Source organism: Syngnathus acus, chromosome 2 (assembly GCF_901709675.1).
Source record: "Syngnathus acus chromosome 2, fSynAcu1.2, whole genome shotgun sequence".
In the NCBI taxonomy this organism is placed as follows: Eukaryota; Metazoa; Chordata; class Actinopteri; order Syngnathiformes; family Syngnathidae; genus Syngnathus; species Syngnathus acus.
Genome location: NC_051088.1, coordinates 22,465,674 through 22,491,519, shown reverse-complemented (window position 1 = coordinate 22,491,519; position 25,846 = coordinate 22,465,674). Strand labels below are relative to the sequence as shown.

The 25,846-nt window shown below is 45.0% G+C and overlaps 3 protein-coding genes across 7 annotated transcripts; 2 read left to right on the top strand and 1 right to left on the bottom strand.

Moving 5' to 3' along the window:
• The first annotated feature begins 1,103 nt into the window (after window positions 1–1,103).
• Window positions 1,104–3,969, top strand: birc5b (baculoviral IAP repeat containing 5b). Its single transcript, XM_037245838.1, has 4 exons — window positions 1,104–1,875; window positions 2,302–2,411; window positions 2,979–3,096; window positions 3,163–3,969. The coding sequence occupies exons 1-4, from the start codon at window positions 1,750–1,752 to the stop codon at window positions 3,250–3,252; spliced, it is 444 nt and encodes a 147-aa protein (XP_037101733.1). The 5' UTR covers window positions 1,104–1,749; the 3' UTR covers window positions 3,253–3,969.
• A 4,431-nt stretch (window positions 3,970–8,400) lies between these two features.
• neurod4 (neuronal differentiation 4) lies at window positions 8,401–11,625 on the bottom strand. Its single transcript, XM_037245735.1, has 2 exons — window positions 11,401–11,625; window positions 8,401–10,768 (listed from the first exon to the last, which is right to left on the bottom strand). The coding sequence occupies exons 1-2, from the start codon at window positions 11,617–11,619 to the stop codon at window positions 9,680–9,682; spliced, it is 1,308 nt and encodes a 435-aa protein (XP_037101630.1). The 5' UTR covers window positions 11,620–11,625; the 3' UTR covers window positions 8,401–9,679.
• Window positions 11,626–19,729: 8,104 nt separating this feature from the next.
• Window positions 19,730–24,038, top strand: zgc:153867 (uncharacterized protein LOC337226 homolog). 5 transcript variants are annotated; one of them, XR_005100827.1, is made up of 7 exons: window positions 19,730–19,855; window positions 20,217–20,244; window positions 21,913–22,056; window positions 22,123–22,296; window positions 22,531–22,608; window positions 23,526–23,728; window positions 23,788–24,038. XR_005100827.1 is itself a non-coding variant. In XM_037275838.1 (7 exons), exons 1-6 carry the CDS (start codon window positions 19,853–19,855, stop codon window positions 22,858–22,860), a joined length of 456 nt encoding a protein of 151 aa, XP_037131733.1. In that variant the 5' UTR covers window positions 19,730–19,852; the 3' UTR covers window positions 22,861–22,879; window positions 23,526–24,038. The 5 variants fall into 5 exon arrangements, 4 of the variants coding, with proteins under 4 accessions (XP_037131733.1, XP_037131723.1, XP_037131746.1 ...); XM_037275838.1 differs by adding an exon at window positions 22,832–22,879 and having other exon boundaries at window positions 23,526–24,038; XM_037275851.1 differs by adding an exon at window positions 20,463–20,490 and having other exon boundaries at window positions 19,740–19,855; window positions 23,526–24,038.
• The last annotated feature ends 1,808 nt before the right edge of the window (window positions 24,039–25,846 follow it).

Genomic DNA, 25,846 nt, shown 5'->3' with positions numbered 1-25,846 from the left:
AAAAAAACGCGACTTATAGTCCGAAAATTACGGTATATATATATATATATATATACTATGTATTTTTAAATATTTATATATATAGATATATATATATACTCAATGTGTGTGTGTGGGTGTAGTCTGCGGTGTGCCCAGAGAAGAAGAATGTTGAAGTTGACTGTCACACTCTAGCACCTCCATGACACTTTTACGTCGCCCCCACTTGAGAAGAGGGCATCTTTCTTTGGCAAGTGCATCGGGATCACATGCTTGCCCCAAATTCTATTCTCTTTTGTCTCTTCAACTCCCGTCCGAGCGATTGGATGACAGTAGATGAGAGTCCAAGAATCAAGTCATTGCTCAATGTGACGTGACAGATCTTAGATGGCAAACATCTCCCACGCAGCAATTTGTGTCTTTCAGAAGATTACAGTGACAATCGCGTGCTGTGAGAGATCATCTGGGGTGCCACGGGAATTTGTCCAATCCCACTTAAAATGATCATTACAAATCTTTCTTCATCCATCTGTACCAATCAGTTTACAGCCACAGGCCCAATAATGAAGCGCTCTTCGGTGAAGAACCTAAAGTGTGTCTCCCCCAACGGAACGACGGCTTTGCCTTCAACCAAAAATTGCCTAAATTCAGATGTTTTTTTTTATTTTGGTGGTGCGCTGTTAGATTTTTTGAAGTAACATCTCAATCCCGAATAGAAAGCTCTTCTATTTCTTGCTCCACATTCAAGCAAAACGTCCTCAAAGAAAAGGCTTCCTTTCTTACCTGCAGCCCACATCGATTGCCCGTCTGCTGCACTTCCCGAGTGGGTCAAACGTCGAGTCGCTCGCTAACTCCTCCGGGAAAGTCTTGCTTACATCAAACTAGTCATCGCACGCAGTTCTTGTTATCATCCTTGTGAAAAAGATTTGAAGGCCGACGCCAGGGGAGCATTTGCATACACCTCCCCGTGCAAACGTAAAGGACGTGCTGGCGGTGGTGAGCACACAGAGACCGCAAACATATCGGCGTGAACACCTCCCCTCCCTCGCTTTTTTGCAGCGCTGTGTGAAAACAATCTACAGCGGGCCATTGCAAGCGTTTGGATGAGGGAGAAGGGAGCAAGCTACTGAGACGGACGTTGGTCACCAGGAGAAAGAGCTTCCAATGTCAATCAAGTCATGACATTCAAGCGTTCTAAAAGTCATTTGGAGCGTGATCATGTTAACACACATACTGAAAATCAAAGTTGCAGTCCAAAGCGATCACTCCTGCCGTTTCCACTTGTGTTCAAATTTCAGAGGCCAGTGGGTAAGGTCACATTTACCACCATTGTTGTTTGTCCCAAGAAGAAGAAGAAAAAGCTCTTAAGAGTACAGAACAACACTATAGATTAGGAAAATTATGTCATGATTTATTGAACACTGAATTTGCATTTGACACTTTACTATACTCTTAACCGCCAATAGGGGGAGCCGTGGTCATTCACGTCCCCTTCCTTGCGTGACGTAACAATACCCTATTCATCATTGAATTGGTTTAAAAGCACACAGAAGATCGCTGATGAGTTCTACCCAAAATATTTTGACTTTAAAATGTCAAACGTTTAAATCACATAAATGGATGTGTATGAGGAAAGCATTTGACTTATGACCACGCCCACTAAATCAATGTCAACTGAAAAGTCCTGTGAATGTCCAGGAAACGTCACGGTTCGGGTTTGTGAGGTGCATCAACCCAATTGTGCATCAAATCAACTCTACTGCTGAAAAGATGTCCAGCATTGAAGTCATCATGAGTAGGTTTAACTCTTATGCCGTGATGTACAGTTTTGAGTCACGTGAGGAAAGCTTCGCCAACTGGCCCTTTCGAGAAGATTGTAACTGCACACCTGAAAAGGTAAGACCAGCTGGCTGCTCTCACCAACTTCAAGTGCAACTTTACTTTAAATGCAATACGTCAAGAATGTACTTTATATAGCCTACTGCGGCGTTAGATGTGATTTGCAGTCAAGCAGGTCCGGGATTTGGTTTTACTCCAAAAGGATTTGAGTGCGCTTGTCCACATCTTCTCGTGATTGATGGGCTGTCATCATTTTTTTATTTTTATTTTTTTTGCTGAGTGGGAGCTGAAACATCGTGGGAAAGCATACATGCCTATTAAATTGTGCATATGTTGCTTGTAATACCCGCCCCAGTGTAGCGCCTCATTTGATCAAACAGTGACATCTAGCGGATGTTGTTAAGCATTACATCCCGAACCGTGTGCGGTATAGTTGCATTTTGTTGCAGATCCGAGCGAGCGCATGCAGCTTTTTGTGTGCAGATGGCCAAGGCTGGCTTTGTGCACTGTCCCGGAGACAACGAGCCCGATGTGGTGTGCTGCTTCTTTTGTCTCATCGAGCTGGAGGGCTGGGAGCCCGACGACGAACCCTGGTGTGGCCAAAATCCAATGGACACTGAGCAGCCAGCCACATTGGCATCACTTTGATAGTACGCGTTAAGATCGCTGTGGTAGAGGAGCCAAGTTGGCCATTCAAACACACCAGGACAAAATGAAACCTGCTATTAAGCTTAAAATGTGGCTGCAATAAATGCTCGCCCATCCCTAATTTAAAATATTTATTTTGGCAAATAGTTTGAGTGGCTGGAGAGCTTTCTACTGGTCATGGTTTTGTAACTGCAGTTTTTTTCTTTTTCCGGAATTTTTAAAAACAACTTTTTTTCAAATGCGGATCGACTAATTTTGGAAAAACTCTAAAAGCGACTGATTATGCTGACAGTTCATTTGCTAAATGCAAAGCTTTGATTCACTTTTGATTGCCCTTATTTACTCAGCCCATTATTATTATGATTATTATTATTGTCCAAGTGGTCAATGTTGAGGCTGGTCAGTGTCTTTTTTTTTTTTTCACTTTTGATTTGCTACAGTGTTGTTGGATAAGAAATAAAACGCCCCCCACCTTTTTTAAAAAAAAATTTTTATGAATGATAAACTCCCAGGAACGAACACTCAAAGCGCTCCCCCAAGTGTGCCTTCCTAAACCTGAAGAAAGACCAGCGCGAGCTGACACTGGCTGAGATGTTCCACTTGGAGAGCGAGAGGGTCAAGATCTTTACTGTGAGCATTGCCACACCAGCCCGCCTAAGCCCGCACGATGTTTTGTGACCTTCTTTGCTTTCGTAGAGAAAAGTTTGCCACAAGAAGATGGCGGGCATGCGGGATGCGGTGGACGAGGCCCTTAAAGGCTTTCGCTCGCAACTGACTTCTCTTTGACAACGCTCACGTTGACTTTTATGATCTAATTGCGTGTGGTGAATGATGTTTGAAATGTAAATAAATTTTTTATGTTAACCTCAAAGCAATGCTTTTGAGCTTCAGGTTTTTCGCGTGTCTATTGGAGCTCACTAATTTGACAAAAGGCGTCCTAAAAGAAAGTTAGATTACCATGTCGTCCATATTCCCTCTTTTCAAGCTCACACTTAGCATTTCGGTGAGCGTGTAGCCATCTCCAGCATCCCTTTTCAGAAGTTGACCCCGGACAGATGGCTCCAAGCCCCTCCCTTTCAATACCAACTGTTGCCTCCAGAACATCTGTTCCACTCGGAGAGGGCCCGTCGCAACGCTGGGAGGAGCGCTGCTGACACGTAGGCTGAGATTCAATATGGCATCTCCTTAGCTTTTCTCAAATTTGTCGTTTTTGAATCAAGCTAGCGGGATTCTTTATAGCTCAGCACGACGGGATGAGAGGTCATGACCTTCACTCTCCTGGATTAACATTTAATGTAACACTGGCCACTCGGATGCTTAATTCTCACTCATCCGCTTGCAAATTCAAAAGCAACTTTTTTTTTTTGGAAGCCAGAACTGACCATTTAATGAATGACTTAAAATAGAAGTCAAGTGGAAAACATTAATTTGTATCAAGCCCACGCACGACATTCACAATATAACACTAACATTGTTTGTTTTTCCCGTCCCAGGTGGCGGCCATTTTGCATCTTGCTGTTGACTGAAAATGACATCACAGGCAAGGAAACTTTTTTCTATACGACACTTCATCTATAAGATCATTCTGAGTGCTTTACACAAAATTGAAATAGAAATAAAAACTCATTTAGGTGTTTAAGCATTGCGCCAAGTGGCAAAATGGCCGCCCCCTATGAGGGATAAAAACGTGTGGCTTTTTCAAACGCATTATTCCTCGGAATACGGCACGATCTGATTGGAAAGACAATTTTGACGCGACTGGTTGCATTTTGGTTGCAAACTCGAGTCAAAGGAGCACTGCTGCCGTCTGTAAGCCGCTCCCACTTCAATCCGTGTTGACGTTAGTGATCGTGAAGGTGACACTAATCACCCTGAGACCATCTATTTATTCAGCGCAGATGTTGATCTGGGCATGGGAAAGCTGCAAACCTGTTAATTCCTTTGGATAATCTGATCCCCACACCCCTGCGTCATATCTGCCGCTCTTTGTTTTTTGCATTTTTTTTTCAAATCTGTTACTCATGGGGAAAAAAAATCAGTTCTCACTTTAAAATTTAGATTTAAAATTTTAATTTAAAATTCAGTTTTCTGTAATATGATGAAGCAGCCATTTATTTTCAGCAAAATAGAAAGACGACTTCCTATGCACTCACTGTACATCGCACCGCCCACCTCGCGCATCCGGCACAATTAATTACCGGCCCATAAATGTGATTTAATAATTCTCAGTGTGCACACATTAAATCAGGGGCGAGCTTTGAGTTGTTCCTCTTGTAATTGAAATGCAGTCACAAAGGCAGAGCACGGGATGGCCTGCCTTTTTCTAATTAATCAGCGCTCGCTAAACAAACGAAATAAGCGCGGCAGATGGATAGACGGACAGATGTTGCGAGCACAAAGTTTACAACCTGGGCCTTCCATCAGGCCCATCTGTTGCTGCGGAACCTGCTACCTCCCTCTCTCCGCCCTCCCCCATCGTCTTGGTATTCTCTCGCTTGGCTCATCAGCATCTATCACCGCAGCCTTCGTGAGCGAGCGAGCGGGCGGGCGGGCGGGCGTCCCCATTTAACCTCCCGCCTGACCTGCTTTAACCCTTGCCAGACAATTAGCCGCTTATTAGCCCATGTGAGCCCGAGCTCCATTAGCTTACAATTTGACATTCTCGGCCCTCCGATTGTCTGTTTTGTGAATCTGAGCAGTAGGCGGAAGACACTTTACAATCCAAAGAAAAGCATCGCCAGAGGAATACTTTAGAAATAATTGCAATGTCTTTTGGAAGCAAGTTAGGAGGACAATTTGAAAGGCTTCACAGACAGTCAATTGCCTCACTATGGGGTTTTTTTAACTTCTGAACGTTTGAGTTAATCACCTCCACAAATTGCCTCACTTGTTTTGAATTGATTAAGTCAAATGTTTGCAAAGTTAAAACTCAAAAAAAAGTATCTGACTTTTTTTTTCTGCTAACTTACTCGGGTATCAGTGGAACAAGTCAAGTATGACAAGTTGTACACCTACCTCACTTTGACCATCACTGAGCAAAATTATTTATAAATATTATAAATATTATATAAATAATATACTAAATATACTATTATATTTCATTATATATTATGTTATGTTATAGTATATATAAAAATATTGACAGTATCTTTATTGGGCAAGCTCCTCCCACATTTTGGATCCTGTTGCTATGCAGGTTAAAGCATAGAAAATATTCACTGCACAGTGGCAAGCTAGGCTACTGTTCTTATCTTTCAATTTGAATTGATGTCACTTTTCAAAGCTCAAGGCAAGTCCGTGCAGCATCACAATATTCAGCAGCTCCTTCATCTCCTGCCCCCTCTCTCCTTTTTTCCAAGTTATCCCACGTCCCGCCTCTCAGACACCCGGGCCCTCCTACCTTGGCTGTTTTTGTGGCCTCTTCCAAAAGGGACCTCCATCTGTCCCCACACTCGCCCTATTGTCAAGCGCCAAAGCCCGGCAAGTTCCACAATGCAGTGGGCGTGCAAGGAGGGGGCGGGGCGGGCGGCGTCAGGGTAAACACCACAGCATCCAGATCCCATTAGAAGCTCTTTAACTTCCACACGCTAATACTGGGAGCGAGGCCCGCTCGGGTGGAGAAGGCGTGTCCTCGTGCACGGCACGTCACCTCTGGCGTGAGGTCACGGGTCTGCGTGCGAGCTACTCAGGTTTAGCCCCGAGGCGAGCAGGGAATTGTGAAAAATCTCCTCTCCTTTCCTCTTGATGATTCTAACATCACCATCATCTCCTGGTTCTGTGTGTCCTCCACCACCTGCTCCTGAGGCTCCTCTGTTTGAGGTTTGTCTACCTCCAAGTGTGGGCCATCACATCCCTGTGTGTGCCCCACCAGGGGGGAGGGGAGGGGCTGAGGCCAAGGGATTACTGGCGCACAGACACTGATTAAAGCCTTCCAAGCTCCCATGGCCCCATTAATACAATCTTAATCACAATGCTTTATCCCTCAATCTCGCTCCTATGGATCAGGGCCTTTTCATTTTGGTGGCCTGACCTGCCACTGTTGTTGGCCTGCTGGATTAAGGATGAGCGGCCGGCGCACACAAACGCTAATCTAAGCGCAGAAGATGGCTAGCTAGCAAGCTTCCTGCATGGCCAATGTCACGAATAGTTGACGTTTACATTGTTGCTTTTACAATCAGACCGCCTTCGCCGAATATTCTGTGAGGCGAGATTATCGTGGTTTGAGATTTTTTACTTGTTACTTTAAGACTTTTGTTTCATTTCTGTTTTTGTTTTCATTTTTGCGAATATGCCTTGTTTTATTTATTTATTTATTTATTTATTCTTAAATGTTTACAGTATTTGTAGACCGCAAGATGGAGAAAAAATAAGGTCATTAAGTATATATGTAAGGTGAACTCCAGTTCCCAAACAATTTACAATACGCATTATGAACAAATGAAGGGAAATATCCTCCTTAACTGTTTGTTTCCAAATACTTGGCTCAGCCAACATGTATAAAATGAAGTCAATCTTATATCTTCTTGTTCCATGACTTTGCAGCCAGACCCGCAAATCAACTGGTGCCAAGATAACATCGATCCTGCCAAGTCCAAAAGGTAAGCAGAGCTGCAGTGTTCCCAAACAATACCACATAGTGTCACATACTCCCAAGTTGCTAAATGTTGTCGACGTGAGCTTGGATGGATACGGCTATTTGGCAAATTTCTGGGCTTGCGTGATGAGGTGCTAACACATTTGTCTTCAGACTCGAAGCTTCTCAAAAACAAGCCGCTTACCTAGTCATAATCCCCGAGGCTTCACTTTGGTCACTGTGGTGATAAAAGACATTGGTGTGTCCTGTAATTCTTCATCCTTTGTGTCAAGTTTTATTCCGACACTTTATCAAGACACTTTTCAAATTGTGACAAATGTCCCCTTGAATCATTGTACTTGGTTGACCTTATTACTGAGTCCACAATGTTCTCTTTTCACAACTTTTCCATTTTTTCCAGGTGTGAAGTCGCTCTTGTCTGCGTTCTGCAAAGTTAATTTATTATTTATTGATATATATTATTATTATTTATTCGCATATTCAGATTTGGGGCATTCTGCAAAGTGAATTTATTATTTCTTCATATATATATATATATTATATATTTGCATCCACCATATTCAGATTTGGGGGGGTATCTATGATCACGCCCCCCCACCCTACCAGCAAAAGAGCACAAAGAGGCTGCATGCGCGCCAACTGACTCCAGCAGTACTTTCTCACAGGCCAAACGTCTGTCTGTGTGTACAGCTATGTGTCACTATATGCCAAAGAGCAGTCGGGACAAAGTTGTGAATGAAGCGCAAGGACCCCCCCGGTCACCTCTGGTGCCCTCGGCCTCCCCTTCTACCCCTCGGCACACTGCTCCCCTTTTCTGTGGGCCGTGCCGCCCGCTCGCTGGCTCGCATGCTCTCACTCTGCTCTTCCCAAATTGGCCCAGCTGTCCGTCAGCCCCCCCCCCCCCCCGCGGTTCCCCCAGCTGTCTGCCCTCCCCGAACGAGAGAACCCCGCAACAATAGAGGTCGCAGGTCAAGAGAAAGAACAGGCTGCGCTCACAATAGACCAGTGGCGCCCTGTAAAACAATCATTCCCTTTTCCTCCTGCGGCCTTTCAGCACCAACTGGAAAAGACAAACCTTTGGAGAGCCATCTGAAGAGGGGGCACATTCTTTTGGACAACGAGGCACCTCTTCTGCTTCAGCCGGGGTCGTTCGTACACACGCACGTCGCGCTCTGCCACCCTCGTCTTTGTTCACCTCGAGTGCCATCAAGTCACTCGACGGGCTCATTAAAGTGTAAACTCGGCTTTTTGACGTTAAGGGAGTGATATAAATGTGCCAGATGATACGTGGCCACTTGGGGAAATGCACATCATTGTATCTGCTGCCACTAAAAATCTGCTTTTTTTTTTTTTTTTTTTACTTTGTATGGTGGATGAAACATGACTTTTTGCCCTGCAGTGTTTTGGCATGATGGGAAACGGGGACATGTGGGAGAGCTGGAGAAAAAGGCCGTGCCACATTCACCTGTTCCTCAAGTGTTGTTTCCCATGGCCCACAACGGGGTCCCACACACCCGCCTGACTGCGTGAAGCCACACATCGTGCACGCTCACACATCTTGCAAATGAGTTCTGGTGGGACTTCACTGAACAAAAAAAAAAAAGAAAAAAGAAAGCCTGTACTTGCACTTTAGTCACCTTGAAATAAATGAAGTGAAGCAAAATGGTAGACTATCCTCAAGCGTTGTTAGTTTTATATCAAAATGAGAACCAAACTATAATTTTGTAATGTGTGGTCCCTGTGGATTTTGAAAAAATTTATTTATTTATTTTTATTTATTTTATTTTTTTATTTATCTTTAATCAGTCATTTCTAATCATTTGAATAATTTCTAATAATTTTCTAGAATACGGCATGGAGTAAAATTGCACGAGCCCAAACAAAATCTTACGACGGAAAGAGCATCCAATACTGTATAAGAATATTTATTCAATTAAGTGCGAAACAGCAAAAATATTTACAATGTCGACACCCAAAGATTGTGACACCCAATCAACAAGTACCTGAAAGAGCTCCAATAAATAACTTAAATACAGTATAGCTGCCAAGGACAAACCGAGAAGACAAAAGAAAACAAAACGGAAAAATAGAGAAGACAGGGTTTTTTGTAAAAAGACAGACAGGATCAAAATAAATATTAAATACAAATTTATAAATAAATTCATCGCTCCGTTGCTGAGACGCTCAATGGCTGCGGGCAATTTCAGGTGGATGGAAAGTTTTGCGTCCTTTGTTCAAAAAGATGTTGAGCATCAGGTGGATGGATGGGAGCTGACCAGTCGCTCTTTGAAAGGTGGCCGCGCTCAGGTGATGCAATGTACTGCTGGTTCTCTAGCACCGGTGTCCAACTTTGAGGCTCGGGGTCCAGAACTGGCCCTTCGCATCATCGTATGTGGTCCATGAAAGCAAGTGTGCATCGACTTCAAGTTTGGTGCCTAATATTGTCGTCCCCCAAGCCAGAGGTTGGAGGTTGGATCCTCAGCCGTTGTAAGCATGTCCAAGTGTCCTTGAGCAAGACGCTGACCACCCCACGCTGAACCCCCCCCCACCCCTGGCCCAATGAGGAAGCAGTGTAGCAAAGGTAGCCCGTTGACCATTTCAAAGCCTGTGAGGGTCTTTTCACATGGTACCCATCTGAGCAGCCAACAGATGAGAAGAGGCGAAGGAGTCAAAGGCCACATCCAGGGGCAGCTCGTAGCGGGAGGCCTGGAAGAGCGGGTGGCCCTGATGCCCCCCGGCTAGGCCAGCGCTCGCCGAGGCGGGGTAATGGTGGGACGTCAGGTAATGGGCGTGGTGGCCCGTGTAGTTCCTCTCGGACTCCCGGGGCGACGGCTCCTGCTTCAGGGCAAAGTTGCCGCTGATGCTGAGGGGGGGCGTGAGGGGCCCGTCGTACGGCGGGGTGCCTCCGCCGCCGCCGCCGCCGCACTCATGAGGGGAGGGGTGGCCGAATGACTGCCCCCCCTTGAAGCCCTTCATGTGGAGGAGGTGGGATGCCTCAAGGGAGCCGTAAGGGGGGCTGGGGAGCCCCGGGGATGGGTAGCTGAGGCCACGGCCGGCCTGACCCCCCGCGGCGACTGAGCCGGGGCCTCCGCACTTATCCTCGGGCTTGTTGATGAGCAAGGGCGCTGGGCCCAGCTGCAGGCAGCCGGCCACCAAGTTGCTGGTGGGCTGCGACAGGCCTTTGCACAGCATCTCCATAAAGCCGTGGCTCTCCGGAGACTGGCCGTTATCCAGTACCTCCGACAGCGCCCAGATGTAGTTGTGGGCCAGCCGCAGCGTCTCAATCTTGGACAGCTTCTGCGTTTTGGAGTAGCAGGGCATCACTCGCCGCAAATTGTCCAGCGCGTCATTCAGGCCGTGCATGCGCGAGCGTTCCCTGGCGTTGGCCTTCATGCGGCGGGCCCGGAATCGCTCCTGACGAGCCTTGGTCATCTTCTTCTTCTTGGGGCCCCTCCTTTTAGGAGCCATTTCTCCATTAGGCCCACTCATCACCTCCTCCTCTTCCTCCTCCTCCTCTTCTTCTTCCATGTCCTCGCTGCCCAGCTCGGAGCAGGAGTGTCTGCTTCCTTCAAGCAGGACATGGTGGCCCCTCATCTCTGGGCTTTCCTCGCCATCCTGAGAGCTGCCGTCTTCCTCCAGCCAGCCCAGGGAGCCCACCAGCTCACTCATATCGCCGCTCTTTCCAAATGGCTTGTTCATCATTTTGCTCTGCGCAAAAAGGGGACAGTGTGTACCATTAGTCAAAGAACCACTTCAAATCGCATGTTTGATATCCACTTTCAGCACCACGAGGTGAACAGCTCACGCATCGCCATGCATGAGCCCTTTCCTACATTTGACATGTCCTTGCATTGTAATATAGTGAGATTCACAGAAAATAATAAAGGAGAGGAATGAGAACGGCATAAGGACGCTGTCAATCTGGGACACGGCAGGATTTAGCCAGCAAATAAAGCCTAAAGATTAAATGGGACAACATGAAAATCAAAAAATGTGTTCACATGCACACCCCTCTCAAAAAAAGAAAAACTATTGTTTTATTTTTCTGTTTTATTTTTCAGTTGAAATAACCTGTGATAATTATTTATTATTATTATTATTTATTCATGCAAAAAATACATAAAAATATAACTATAGATTTTTTGTGAAATGTCCCAGATAAGTGTGCACCAGTATGTAAAAATGGGACAAATTACTAGACTTTATGTATTTAATCTAAACTATAGATTTAGCATTTTATCGATGCCCTAATTTTGAATTTTGTGAAGAAAGTATTTGCACAAATATTGCCTGTCGTAAATATTACATCTGGAGGTCAAGCTGGATCGAATGCAACGCACCTGTTTGGGCAGACGGTCAAAGAAAGAATATGAAGAAGTGAAAAAGAAAGTCCAACGTCTGCGCGTTTGTCTCGTACGTGTGCCACTGTCCCCAAACTCAGTTGGCCGCTGGGGCGCATATATGCATGGAGGCTTCGTCCCAAAATGACTCGAGCGCGCTGAGATTTGTTGCCCTAAGCTCCGTAAGCCCCTCCCTCCCACGCCACACCCTCGACCCATTGAAACGCGCGTGGCAGTCTCGTGGCCAGAAGTTTTACAACATTTGTGAGCAGAGAGAGAGAGAGCGCACGCCCCGCTGCATGCCTAATCACTGTTTTATAAGCGCGAGACAAGCAGGGGGGGGGGGGGGTCAATTGTGCTCGGAGACGGAGTCAAGCGAGTCACCGAACAGGACCATCAATTTGCATAGCCGGGGAACCGGCCATTCATGAAACATCACTTTGTTGTTCAAAAGTTTCTATTGATTTGCAAACGAATGATTAAAACCCTCAATTTACGTTAAGATGATAAACGTCATCGCCGTAATTTTCTATTCTTCACATGCACGTTTGCAAGTGGTTTTAAAATACAAATCGGAATTTCAAGATGTATTGCCTTCATTTGCGAGATCGGCGACAGGATAAAATCGTTTGAATGCCGACGTGCGTTAAGCATTTTAATCGATTGTCTATCTCATCATTAGTCGGTTGGATTAGGAATTTTCCACTTCATTAGGCGCACATTGTACGGCTGCTTGTGGCCGGGCGAGGAGACGCTCCTCCATGCGCGCGGATTTAAGTGTTTCTGACAGCTTGCTGCGCGGAGAGCAGGTGTGTGTGTGTGCGCGCGTGCGTGTGTGTGCGTCATGCATGCGCTCCGTCGTTTGATTGTTTTCTTGCACGTTACTGAGCGCGCGTCATCTTCCGTTCCTTATTGGCGCGACAATCAACAGCCCAGAATTTGGAAACCGAATATTGGGAGCTTGGATGTGTCCGGGATGGGAAACTGTGGACCGCCTTTGATTAAATAGATAAAAACTAAGTTTCTTAGATGAAATTAAAAAGTTGTTTGGGCTCGGTCACAAGCTGTCCCCTTTTTTGCCCAAATCATAATTTTGGATTTTTGTGCGGGTTTGTGTACGTGTGTGTGTTACTCACTGGCGAGGAAATATTTTATCAATAGGAGAAACGGCATTTTTGTCAAATTAAATGCACCCGTTGGCCTTTTATATGGACCCTGACAATGTAAGAAATATGTTGGGTGAACTCGAAATTTCAAGGCAACAAACTTTCATAACATTCTAAGTTGAGCAATTTCATTACGTTTTAAGTTTTTCTGTTGTGAAATTTGTCTTAATTTGCTGCATTGCACACACACATTTGTTGCGCTATATTTTGTTGCCATAAATGTCAACAATTTAGAGTTTAAGGTTTTTCTAACATTAGGCCGCAAAAAAAAGTCGCAAAAGGGATGCACATTTTGAATTTGCTAGCTGCAAAACTCTGCCGTGACAAGGCCGTCTTGTTTTTACACTCTCCATATTGAAGCGTTTTCACATTTTGTGGTGGCATAATAAAGGGCCGGCGGCCCCGTGCGTGGCGAGCCTCGGCCCAGTGGGGGACCACATTGTCCTCTTGGGGTCTCGCGCCTCGCACGTGCCCCACATTGATCCCTTTGTGCACGAGACCGGGGGGGGTTCCTCAACTTTGCCAAGCAGCACGCATACATACGAGAAGTTTGCATGCACGCACTTTTGCTTGGACCGGCTTAAAGAGGATCACGTGACTCGTCGCAACGTCGCGCGTGAATGCAAGAGCGGCGGTTCGCGCTCGGCTCAGCCCAACGATTTATTGAACAGAGCCTGACAGATGGCTGCATTTCGGAGGCGTGCTGGGGGTGGGTCTTGGGGGTGGGGGCATCTGTTGCTTGGATGCTCACGCGTCACTCGCCTGTCCGCGGATGCGGTCTCGTGCTGAAACAGCATTTTAGACATCCATAACGGCCCTCACTCCTTTGGCCAGTGCGCCTTTTGGGCGTGCGCGCCAACGCGCGTGCACGCGCTCGTGCATGTGGTCGGAGGCGCTGCTTTGAGATACGAGTTCAATTCATTCTGTCATCTTGCTCATAACGCAAATTGTTGTTGTGTATTTTTTCTAGGAGGAAAATAACATTGCACAATATGATTATGTATCTTAAAAAGAAAAAAAAAATCAGTTTTTCTTATGTTGCATCAATTGACTGGCCGTTGTGCTGCTCCTTTTGTTGTTCCCACTTTGGCCATCTGGGGCCACTACAAGACAGATAGATGGATAGACAGGAAGTTAAGACATCTGAACTCTTTTCAAGTCTTAGGGAAAATTATATTAGTTGTTTTGTGCAGAGGGTAAAGAATAAAATTGTCTATAGACAACTAGACAGAAAAGGACGTTGCGTGTACATATAGAGAGAGTCCCACTCCCCAGGTACATGCACCCCTGCCCCCCTCCCCGTATACGTCCCACGAGTGAGCATGGCCTCCATCGCACCTGCAGCCTGCACAGGGAATTAAAACCTCGTCATCTCCCGCAATCCCCACCGCTCCGAACGTCAGTCCAACGGAAAGGGAATGGCATCCTGCTCCCATTTGCGCTAACACACAAAACCAATCTTCTGGAAGAGGTCATGCGTCGGAGCTAAAACCACGTCATAACTTTTCATTTTAGTTTTGTCATTTGCGGGAGAATTGAAGAGCGTGCTGGAGTGTATATCAGTCCTATCGCAAATCAACTTGAAGTGAATGGAAATGCCAATCATCTGTTCCAGCCTTCACCCAGAAATTATTTTGGTAATATGCCTTTTGATGAGGAAAATATTACTCTTTTATAGAGAATAAAATAATGAGTTTGTGGATGATGATTTATTCATTATATTGGTGCTGGTTCTTCTGGTGAGCCTGTTTTTGCCACCTGGGGCGGTATAAGACGAATGGATTTACGTGAAGATGAAGACGATGAAGGATATATTGTTAGATTGTCAGCCCACATGTGTTGCTCCACCATTCGTGTGCTATTTGTTAGCATGTCTATAGAGATTTCCATTGTTTGTTAGCATGAAGCTAAGATGGCTTTTCATGAATACAAAGCTAGTATGTGGTTGATTTAAAGACACAACTGGTATTTGTCTTACTCTGACAGCCAAATTCAACTTTTATTGTCATTAATTACCTTGAAGCATCATTTTTTGAAGAATCGTCGAATCACTGCATAAGTGTCGCTTGGTGAAAAATTAGTTGAGTTCACTGCGCTCCTGTCTCAAATTTTTGCTCTCATGTCAAATCGGAAAAGCAAGTTGGTAAGTCGGATCACTCGTATCTCAAGGCACCACTGGTTTGGGCCATCTGTATTTTTGGAGTCATTACGAGGGGAGTCTTGTACCAGCTATTTGAGTTCTGCTGTTGCTAATAATGAGGCTAACCCCCTTCCTTACAACAACAAAAAAGAAATCACTGCCACAAGTGAGTTGTCTCTCAGTCATGTCCCCAGGGCCTCGCAGTGAAATGGGAGGGCTCCTTGCTTGGTGCTGACAGATGGGTCCTTGTTCCTGTCTTTTTCTTCATCTCCCTCCTTTGCTAAAACACAGTCGCACTCACACACACCAGGACTGCGCCGACACAATGGGAATTAAAGCTCTCTCCACACACACATACACACACACCGCTACTGAAAGCTGAGCCCTTGTAGACATCATAAAAGATGGAGTGAGTGGGGAGAAGGGGCAGGCCGCATGCATGGCACAGTGTGAGCAAGTCCGAGTGATGCCAGTGTATTGTTTTGCCAGGAGGGACGGAAGGAAGGAAGGAAGGAAGGAAGGAAGGAAGGAAGGAAGGAAGGAAGGAAGGAAGGAAGGAAGGAAGGAAGGAAGGAAGGAAGGAAGGAAGGAAGGAGCAACTTGCTACACATTTGCACACATCGACGGATTGTAGATATGGTTCTGGATGTTACATAAATGTTGAGAAGGCCTTGAGTGCTGTTTGGTGTTCATTGAGGCTGTCTTGGAGGACGTTTTGTTTTTCTTACACAAGCAAATGCCTGAAACAACTCAGACAGCTAAAAAAAGCAAAGAAAACAAAAGAATTACTTTAAAAAGTAAATTTAAATGCAGTAACCCCCCCCAAAAAAATCAAGGCATTGAAAATGAAAAGGAAAAAAATTCAAAAGTAGCTTACCGTATTTTCCAGACTATACGTTGCATTTTTTTTTTATAGTTTGACCGGGGGTGCGACTTGTACTCAGGAGCGACTTATAGTCCGGAAAATACGGTCATTTCAGAAAATTACTGTCAGTGAAATTGATTTTAATTTCTTAAAGAGGTTTAAAACATAGTTTGTCACCTGGATTTAAAAGCGTTTACACTGCATATGGACTGCCGAAGGAGAAGTTTGTCATACGCACATGCAAACTATTTTATTTTTTTATTTTATTTTTTATTTTTTTTAATGAAAGACAGTTGCACTCACCCAGATATCCATTGTATATAAAACATATATGAATGTGCAAGTGTGACACTTGAATCCGATTCTTCAAATTGTATTTTGCTAATATCCTGCATGCGATATGAGCAGATTGTTTGCAGCTTATTCCGTCTTCCTTTGGGCTAATGGATTGGCAAAACATTCCAATCGCGCAGATAGCAACAGAATGGGAATCTGGCTCGAGGGCAATTCTCACTAAGTGGAGAGAGAGCCGTTCAACAAAGGTGCCTGTGGTTTCATATTCGGGATACTTTACAACCTCCGTCCCAGGACATCAACAGTGTTTTTGGGTGTGCTGCATGTCGGAGGGGGCAGAACGGGGGGGGGAGCCATCTGCCACGCTAGCGCTCCTGAGGGAGACGGCCATATCCCAGGGGTGTTTTGCAGAGAGAGAGGGGCTGAAAGGATTACACCCAACCACTAATCAACGGCGCTAATCTGCGAGCCCCCATACAAAATCCCATCCAAACAACAACTTGGGCCAAAACATAATAGCTGACTGAATTGTGCGCTGTACAATCCAACAAATATGTAAACGTAACGTTCGGCATATGATTGGAATTGTGGAGGGAGACTCGCAGAGCTGTGATTGGCAAAGAGCCATCCATCGTGAGTATGTGATCAGGTGCGAGTATCCCACAAGTGGCCTCGTCTGATTCCCACTGTGACCATTATGCAAATACAGCAACACGACGACCCCGCCAGAGAAATTAGACCAACCGACAAAAGCACTCGACTAATACGTTCGCATTGTCCCGTGGCGTACTTTCAAGCGTTTATGCGAGTGTTGAGCGTTTGGTGTCATCCGTCCTTCTGAGTTGTTGATTTAATGTCATACGACCGGCCAAACCTTTCTGGCTGACTTTATCACAGCAGGGGGGCGGGGCTAAAGTGCATATGCTTGGATTTTGTCTTGGCACCGAGCGGGGTATCACTTTGCAACTTGTTTCACGCTCCCCGGGCAGCATGGTTTTGATGTCCGAGATGCTAGGCGCTGGCGGGCCCATCTTAATAATGATGCCAGTCCTCCGGGGCACAGGGAACTGGAGCACCTCGGTTTACGCCTATACGCGACCTCCTGCAGTATGCCCATTGGCTAGCCTGCCGCTAAGCTCCCGATTCCATCGCCTCATTGTTCGGCGGGCCCCGCGCTGCCAATATTAAGCCCGGCTAATGTGGTCTCCAGGCAGCTGGAGCGGCCCCGATTATTACCATGACACAGCCAACTGAGGGGTGTAATATCATTAAAAATAAATCAGATGGTTTGGAGATTTGCTTGGGGGTGGGGTGGGGGGTCTTTGAATGGCATTAGGTAGGAGAGCTGCCATAATTTCATTAGCCAGTGGGAACATCTCAGAGGATCTGTTGAAACGTTTCCTTCAAGTTACACTAATTTAATTTCTCCCTGCACTCAACACAGAATGAGTAAAGTATATGTGACGCATAGTCTTCAGAATGAAGTGCCAAATAATCGTAAAAGAGAACGACCGTCCGATGCTTAGATGCGCCGAAATATCATCGCAGTGGGATTAAAATCCAATTTGCCAATTAAAAAAGAGTGGCAATCGATCTGAAAGCAGGCGCGCTGTAGTGTTATTGGTGGAGATATTAGCTTCTTTTGCTGGATTATCGAGATGACAGGGAAAAAAAACGTGAGTCTGCTCATGCAGTTAATCTCCTTAAAGTGCTTGACACTGAGCTGTCTGCTCGGCAGACTTGCCACAATCGCTTGGCCCATGAATAGACATCAATGCCAAGCCAATGGACACCCTGGCCAACTTGTCGTTGGGTTGTTTTCCATCGGTCCGGTTCGAATCCTGCGCTTTGCTCTATGTGATCATTAAAATTTCCTATTTTACTATTGCTGTTGATTTTGCACAATCCATGGTTGTGACGTCAGAGGTGCCATTTAGTCTGCCGCCTTTGTTCGGGGCTCATCACAAATAAATAAGGTGATTTCAAGGCTCATTGAGCGCGCGATGGATTGCGCCCCAAAGTCATGCTCACGTTCGTTGGATAGATAGATAGATAGATAGATAGATAGATAGATAGATAGATAGATAGATAGATAGATAGATAGATAGATAGATAGATAGATAGATAGATAGATAGATAGATAGATAGATAGATAGATAGATAGATAGATAGATAGATAGATAGATAGAAAGAGAGAGCACAAATATGTTTGTTTCAACATTCTAACAGTGACCTCTAGTGGTAATGTTGCAAATTACAGTTTTTGAACTCTAGCAGGATTCCTCTTGATTTAGTCAACGAAGATATTCGATATTAGAGAAGTCTGAGACGCACCACCAAAGAAAATTGTCACAAAACGTGGATGCGCATATGAATAATGTACCTTCTGGCATCAAGTAGAAGAATAATGAAATTGTTCTATCTGTCACTTTATGTCACTCGCATATACTAGGTGGCTTCTATTCCTACGCTTTGCCTCACCCCCTCACTCTCTCTCGCTTTCTCATGCTCCATCCGTGCAGTCCCTGAGCATCATTGGCATCATCACCCGTTTTTTTCCTTCAACCTATTTCTCCATCACGCTGACATACTTTAGTCAGTCACTCCTAGCATACAGTCCGGGCAGCCCACAAGAGGCTAAGGATGGCTCCGAAAAGAGAACCTTCCGTTAAGAAGTCACCTTCGCCACTGGCCCAGCCCATCCTGGGTCCCCCTTTTCCTCTCCTGCCTGCAGCACCGAAAGTAGCCCCAGAACAGAAACCGAGGATGCTGCGGCCATCAGATTCACCGTTTGACCCCAGTACTTTGGAGGTGAGTGATGTCAATCATGCTGAGTATGTGACGCTACATATAGGGTGATGATGGTTTGCAACGAAACACACAATGAATAAAGACGGCAGCTGCAACCTGTGGTGAGAAAGAAGCTAAAATAAGAACTGGGGCACCGAGAGTGATGCCGCCACGCGGTTTCTGTCACAGGGCATTCGTTCTCTTGTGCATCAGGCAGCCACTTCTACTATTAAATAAGGGCGTAGAATAATGTAAGAATGAACAAATATCATGACTGCCTTAGAAATGACTTTTTCAGTATACTGCATTTTATACAGTGCCTCCTTTAAATTAACCTATTGATTAATTATTATTATTTTTTAAATCACTTCTGTTTGGGCTCTGTTTTTGCTCTGGCTAACTAGAATATTGCATTGGCACCGCTTTGTGGCATCTTTGTGCCAAGTACGATTTTAACTGTATTATTGGGGGGGAGTTTTACTGTCATCTACTGGATGGGGGTGGGATTGTCAATTACTTGTCAATTAATTTTCACTGTCTGGGAAACACTGTACGTTTGCTCTTATACTGCCCTTTGTGTCAAGGGATTCTAAGGAAATACAATTGATGTCTACATATGCAGTAATTGTGTGTATGTGTACTGCAAGTAATGTCATGTTTGTGTATGTTTGTGTCTGTTTTCTCATAACTGCCTTGTGTGAGAATGTATGCGTGCCAATGTCACGTGCTAAACCTTTACAATATGCCTCACATTTATGCATGGCCATCATCCACACTATAAATGCTGTACAAACATCCCTCCATTTTTTTTTTTTTAATGAAATTTATGATCGTCATTGACGTCACGGTGACACCAAGAAATGGTATCCGGGCAATCACAGAGTATTTAAACAAAACACATTTATGGTTATGGGCAAAATAAAATAAAAAAACGGGAAACACTTTATACATTTGTATCGATGAATAAATTGTTTTGCCATTATTATCAAAGCGTAGAAAAATGAAATTCATCCATAACCAAATAGATCTCATCAACGGACGTCACTCTAGTGATGTCATGACGTCGAGCGACGTTTTTTTTTTTTTTTCCCTCACCCCGCCCATCGAGCCGAGCCGTCACTCCCGAGTCTGACTAGTGCATGTAGTAGTCACTGTCACATTCTTTTTTTTCTCCGACACACCTCATCCGCTTCAAACATGGTGAGTTTTATTTCCCATTCGACATTTAAAAAAAAAAAACGTTTTAGCAATTATTATTCGGATTATCGCTGCGATCTATTCTCATTTGAAAATGTCGTTCTTGTGCTCGCTTCTTGCTAGCGGAAGTGCAACTTTTTCCCAAGCTAGTCTTAGCATGTAGCTTATACGAAAGTAGCGAGCGCAGTTTAACAAAAATACTTGCAGCAATATAACATAATAAACGTTAATTATCCAAAGTTAAACAGTCTGAAGCAATTCGTTTGAGTAAAGAGGCCTGGCGACATGTTTTAGAGCGGAGCTAACATTGCTAACGTCGACCTAGTACAGAACCATTTTCATCTCGCTCAATGTCTCTTAACAGTCTGACTTCTCGGACGATCAAATTCAGGGTGAGTACTCATATTTATTTTTTTGTTACCATCACGCTTCTTTATGCATGCTGTGTCATTGTGTTTCATTCCAAACGGCACTTTGCCCCCCGTCCACTGTCACCTTGCTTTATTTTTTGTCTTCCTCCTGTCACAATCAACATATTTTAAAATTCCTACTCTTGTTCCCTTCGCACAATTTCACCCCTTTCCACTTGCAACTGCTTATTTTTTCACAGATTGAGTTTAACCCCGAACAAATTCATGGTAAGTCGGTAGAAAATCGTCTTTAAGTGCAAATATTGGCCAACTCGGGATTTGGTTTGCATGTTCGCATATGGCGGAGTTGTTGTTGACGTGATTGAGATGCTTTGAGCTGTTTGTTGCGTTCCCAAACATGCCTAAAGTTGCCAGATGCGTAACACGATGAGACGTGCATTTGCACTGCTGTAATGCCAAACATAGTCATGAGCAGAGTCTTTTGTCATTGCTGCTTTGTGTCAGGTCACCATAAACTTTAGCTCATCAATTCCCAGATAGTCATTGTCTCACTGCTTCCCCTTTTTTGGTGCTGCTAATGTATGTTTGAACACCGTTGACATCATGGGCCGTGTTCCTTCTTGCACTCTCCTCCTCCTTTCTCCACTCCTCCATTACCAAATATGGTGCTGGGGAAAGGTTGTCTCATGCCAGACGGGAAGAGACGCATTCCTTTGAACGGGGCCAATAAAAAAACACCTCACAACACTGCCGAAGTGACTTGGGCTTGGTTTTTGCTTGGTCTGACAACCTGGCACGTCTCACCTATTTACAGCTGAATATTATACGGTCATTTTCTCTCTTGATCAACGGCTATAAGTGTAAACAGAGTAGCTTTGCAACACTCGGATGACAAACAACTTCGACTGGAGGAAAGGAAAGCATTTTCACCAAACTGGTGTTATTACCTCATTAAATGAAATCTTCTTTACGACAATTGTATTTATATCAAGTGAGCAGATAAGTTGCCAGATAGGATTAGTGTTTAGTCATCGCTAATCGTGAAGTTGATTGACTTAAAGACTTGTCCACTTACTCAAATAGTTTGGAACTCTCTTAACGTGTTGAAGGTCCACGGTCATGCCGAGACCGTCCAACCTTCTTGGAATTCATTTTTTGTGGCTTTTTGTGCACTGACATTTTTGTCCAAATGCTTGCTGTGTCCAGTTACTCTCCGCATGTTAGCGCTTAACTTCAGTCCCCTGTTTGTCTTTCCGCATCTATGCTACTTTTTTCCCCCAGATCATTCGACTAATTTTACTCCCTCAAGAGGAAATTCCGTTGAGCGTTTTTGTTTACATTTTGTGATAATGGCAATGCGCCGTTTGTCGACATGCAGCTGTTGAAAAGTTGTTTGATTCAAGTATCCCGTTGGTCTTTGCAGTAGAACCACAACATTCAAGCATAACCTGACCTCCACCTTGCGTTTCTTTTTTTCCCCACCCTTCTTTTTACCAAGATGCGCACTCTGCTCATTTTTAGTGTTGAACGCTTTCAATATTAAATGTCTGCTTTTTTTTTTTTTTTAATCTGCCTGCATGTTGGTGACGTCATTACCATGTCGTTTTTGTTGATGGTTCTCGCGCCATACTCGTTTCTTTCAGTAGGTGCGGCTTTTCAGTTGATCGCCGTCCTCCCTTTCTGTTGCAGAGTTTAAGGAGGCCTTCCTGCTGTTCGACAGAACAGGCGAAGGGATGATCTGTTACAGCCAGTGTGGGGACGTCATGCGCTCCCTGGGACAGAACCCCGTCACGGCCGACGTCCTCAAGGTCCTGGGAAACCCCAAAGCGGAGGGTGAGTCGGCCTCGGCGGCCTGGTCACCACACAATGGACTTTGCTGACTTTGGTGTTCTCCTTCAGAGATGAACACCAAGATGCTGGACTTTGAGAGGTTCTTGCCCATGCTCCAGACCATCGCCAAAAACAAAGATCAGGGCTCCATGGAGGACTTTGTGGAGGGCCTTCGCGTCTTTGACAAGGAAGGCAACGGCACCGTCATGGGCGCCGAGCTGCGCCATGTCCTCACCACACTCGGTAAGTGAGACTAGCCTCGCTCAGCAGAGGTTGGTTGCTGTCGGAACACAATTAGGACATGTCTCGGAAAACGCAAGGTCGAAAACGTTTGCAACATTCAAGAAAAGTACTTTTGGTGAGGGTTTGCGACTTTGGGCGAACCCTGACGAGAACGGAGACGCCTTTGAATGTGCGTGTAGATGGCTGCGTTGTTTTAAGGTGCCAGTGAAATACTTTTCTGTTGATTTTTTTCAGGAGAGAAAATGACAGAGGAAGAGGTGGAGACTCTTCTGGCAGGACATGAAGACGCAAACGGCTGCATCAATTATGAAGGTGAGATTGGGGGGTGATAATTTACAAAAGAGAGGAAGGAAGACATTTAAAGTAGCAAGCGTCCCAACGCAGGAGCACACAAACTATCGCGAAATCCTCGACGTAGCCGACGCGGTCCATCTTGGACGGACGTGCGGGGACGGTCGCTAATGCGCCGCCTCAAGCGTGCTGACTTGCCTTTGCCGTGTGGACCACTCAGTGTGTAACTCTTCTTCCTCCACAGCGTTTGTGCGCCACATCATGTCAGGCTGAGGGCCGGTACTGGCAGCGGGTATACATACCGCCAGGCGGCACGAGCGGGCTTTGCTGCTTCCGAGCTTTTTTTTTTTTTTATTTCCTCAACATAATAAGCGCTCGCATTGGGCCTCCCTAACTCTTTCGAGTGTCCGTGTGGTGGTGGTTCAAAATAGATTGAACCTGTCGGTGTGTGGGGAAAGCCTCTATTAGCTTGGTGGGAGGGTGTGGACCTCTTGCAACGTAAAACCGGGAAGTGGCTTGCGTCATCCATGGAAAGCGCGTTGCAGCTCTTCATTTGCATGAAGGACTTTTCTTCTCTGCGGGTGTTTGAAAGCGTCCGTGTGGCTCTTCTCACACAAATGCGCAACTTGACCGGTTAGCCGTCGACGACCTTTCGGAGTATTCCTCTTGGAGCGTTTGTACTAACCAGACATCTGCAGAGTTGCTCTGAAAGCTGAATTTGTAGCTGGCCGCTGCCTCCATCATCTCCCTCCCTTCCCTAATCGGCCGGCCGGCTGGCTCTCGTTGGAGCGTAGACACGGCCAAACGCTTGGGCTGAATAAGAGCTCGAGACGATTGCCTCGCCTCCTTCTTTCAAGGCTTCCTTCCTTTTGTTGCGGGGGGCAGCACGTCGCCACGCGCTCCTGACATGTTTTCTTTGTCTCCTCCTCTCTCCTCAGAACTGGTCAGGATGGTCATGAACGGCTGAAGATGAAAAGAATCACGCTTTTTTTTTCTTTTGTCTTTTACCCTGTCACGGTTCCTCCTTTTGCAGTTCTCTGTCAGAATCCCCCACAAGCTCCTTGATATGTCTGAAGACATCACCTTGGCTACTGCCGTCAAGTCTAACAACATGACTGACGTGAATGAATTCGTTAAGGAGTCTTGAAGCTTGCTTTGTTTGACACATTCCAAGATGCATCATCTGAGATTTTTCTAACTCACCCAATATTGTCGTAACTCCTGCTACCAAAGCATCAAATTTGGATGGCAATTTCATATTTATCCACACTGATCTGCTTTGATCGACTGTAATATTGGCAAAGAATTTGGGCTCAAAACCGCTGGCTTGCTTTGTCATTGTGGCAAATCAGTCTTCTAAAATTCATATTATCCCTGAATAGACATTTCTTTCCCATGCTATTGATATCACAGTCTTTTTTGCATTCGAATAAAAGTCTCCTCAAACACGATTTCATTGGATGTGACTGCATTTGTTTCAATGAAATGGCTCGTCTGTAGTGTTGGTCGCACGACACGAGGGGGCAGTGCTGCTCTTAGTTTGCAGTGTCCGGGTGGTAATCGTTGAAATAGGCATTAGCGGGGAAACAACATACTCTTCGGGGATCCCAGTGAAATAATTGGTTGTATTTGATCAAACTTTATTTCCAGCATATGGACAATTAGCCAATAAAAAAAATTACTTGGTGTACCGAGTGACGACGCTCGTAAAATTGAAACGTTTTATTCAGGTGCCGTCTGTTTACAGTAAAACTGTCAAACTAAATTCCAATTCATTTCCCTCGGGTGCGTGTGGCGAATTCCACTTGCTTTATCAACTAGGATTGCTTTGTGTGCGCGTGTTGTGAACATTTTGGGTGACAAAGCGGTAAAAAGACAACAAAAAGAAGGCTCCAGTTTATTTAGTGACTTCGTGCACAAGTGGCTTAACTTTTTCCTCACTACACACCGAGCGTCCCTCTGGGAATGCGCGTGCACGTGACGAGTTGTCGGTGCTCCACTAATTACTAGGCGCGTGTCCGTGCGCGCGCGCGCGTCCGGTCGATGGAAGTCAAGGCTATTGATTATTTTAATCCTATTTGCGAGCCAGTATGTGATCTTCACGGCGGTGCATCGAGCAGGGGAATCACTAATTATCCGCGCGGCCGTCTCCGACCTCCTTCGAACCTCCTCTGCCGCTCCAATGAGCTTTGAACCCGGCTTAAGCAAAGGCAACATCTCGATCGTGTTCTAAATGACTCAAGACCAAGATGGCATTAGCCCTCTTGTATAATTACAAGAGTGTTCTACTCACCTCATCAATAATCTAATGGGCTGTCAGCACCAATCGGCCATTATCGATGACGTGCGCGGTGCTCCCTTTACGTGCCTCAATGTGCTCCTTAGGAATTTAGATTCAGATTCAACTATTCCTGACGAGCATTTGCGTAAAACTTAGCTCGGCGAAGGAAGGTAAAATAAGGGTTAGGTTAGGTTAACTCAATTAAATTGATTAGTTGGATATGTCAACGTAATGGGGGATGGAAACATTCTTTATTCATCGCACACGAGGTTATGGATCAATGGTAAAATGTCTGCATCAAAGTCCGTCCGTTATCATGAAAAGAAGTTTTCTTGACAAAGTGTATTTCTTTTCTAATAGCATATCATCTTCATATATCAATTGAAATTATAGGAAAAGAAAAAGAAAATCACATCTGTCTTTTTTATGGATGTGACATGTATTTTTTATTTTTGGCTTACCTCGTGTATTTTCATCTGTGGCTTAGTCCAAAAGAAAAGGTTGTTGAAAAAAATTGTATCAAGCATCATTCGCTAAGATTTTTATATTGTCGCATCAGATTGTGTGAGTATACCTGATGTTTATTTTGTCATTGGAATTGAATTAAGTGAACACGTTATCAATGATTGATGACGCCAACACGTTGAATGCAGGAAACTGCTCAAATTGATATTACTGATGAGAATCTCACCAATTTGTTCTTGCCAGAATATGACAGGATTTGCTACGACAGGTCATTTAGCTTTTGCACAATTGATTGTGACATTTCCATCGGCTGCATTTTGCAGAGTTGCTTTGATAATTGAGTGGTGTTGGTGTTTGTGCCTTGGAACGGTGTCTTAAGACATATTGGAAATCCATGACGCACGGGCTGCATGCATGCTCGGGTCTCGCCTCGTCTCGCCCACGGCCGTTTATTCAATGCTGCAGTCCAAACCAGCTTTGGTGACGCTTGCAAATAACACAGAGCACGCTTGA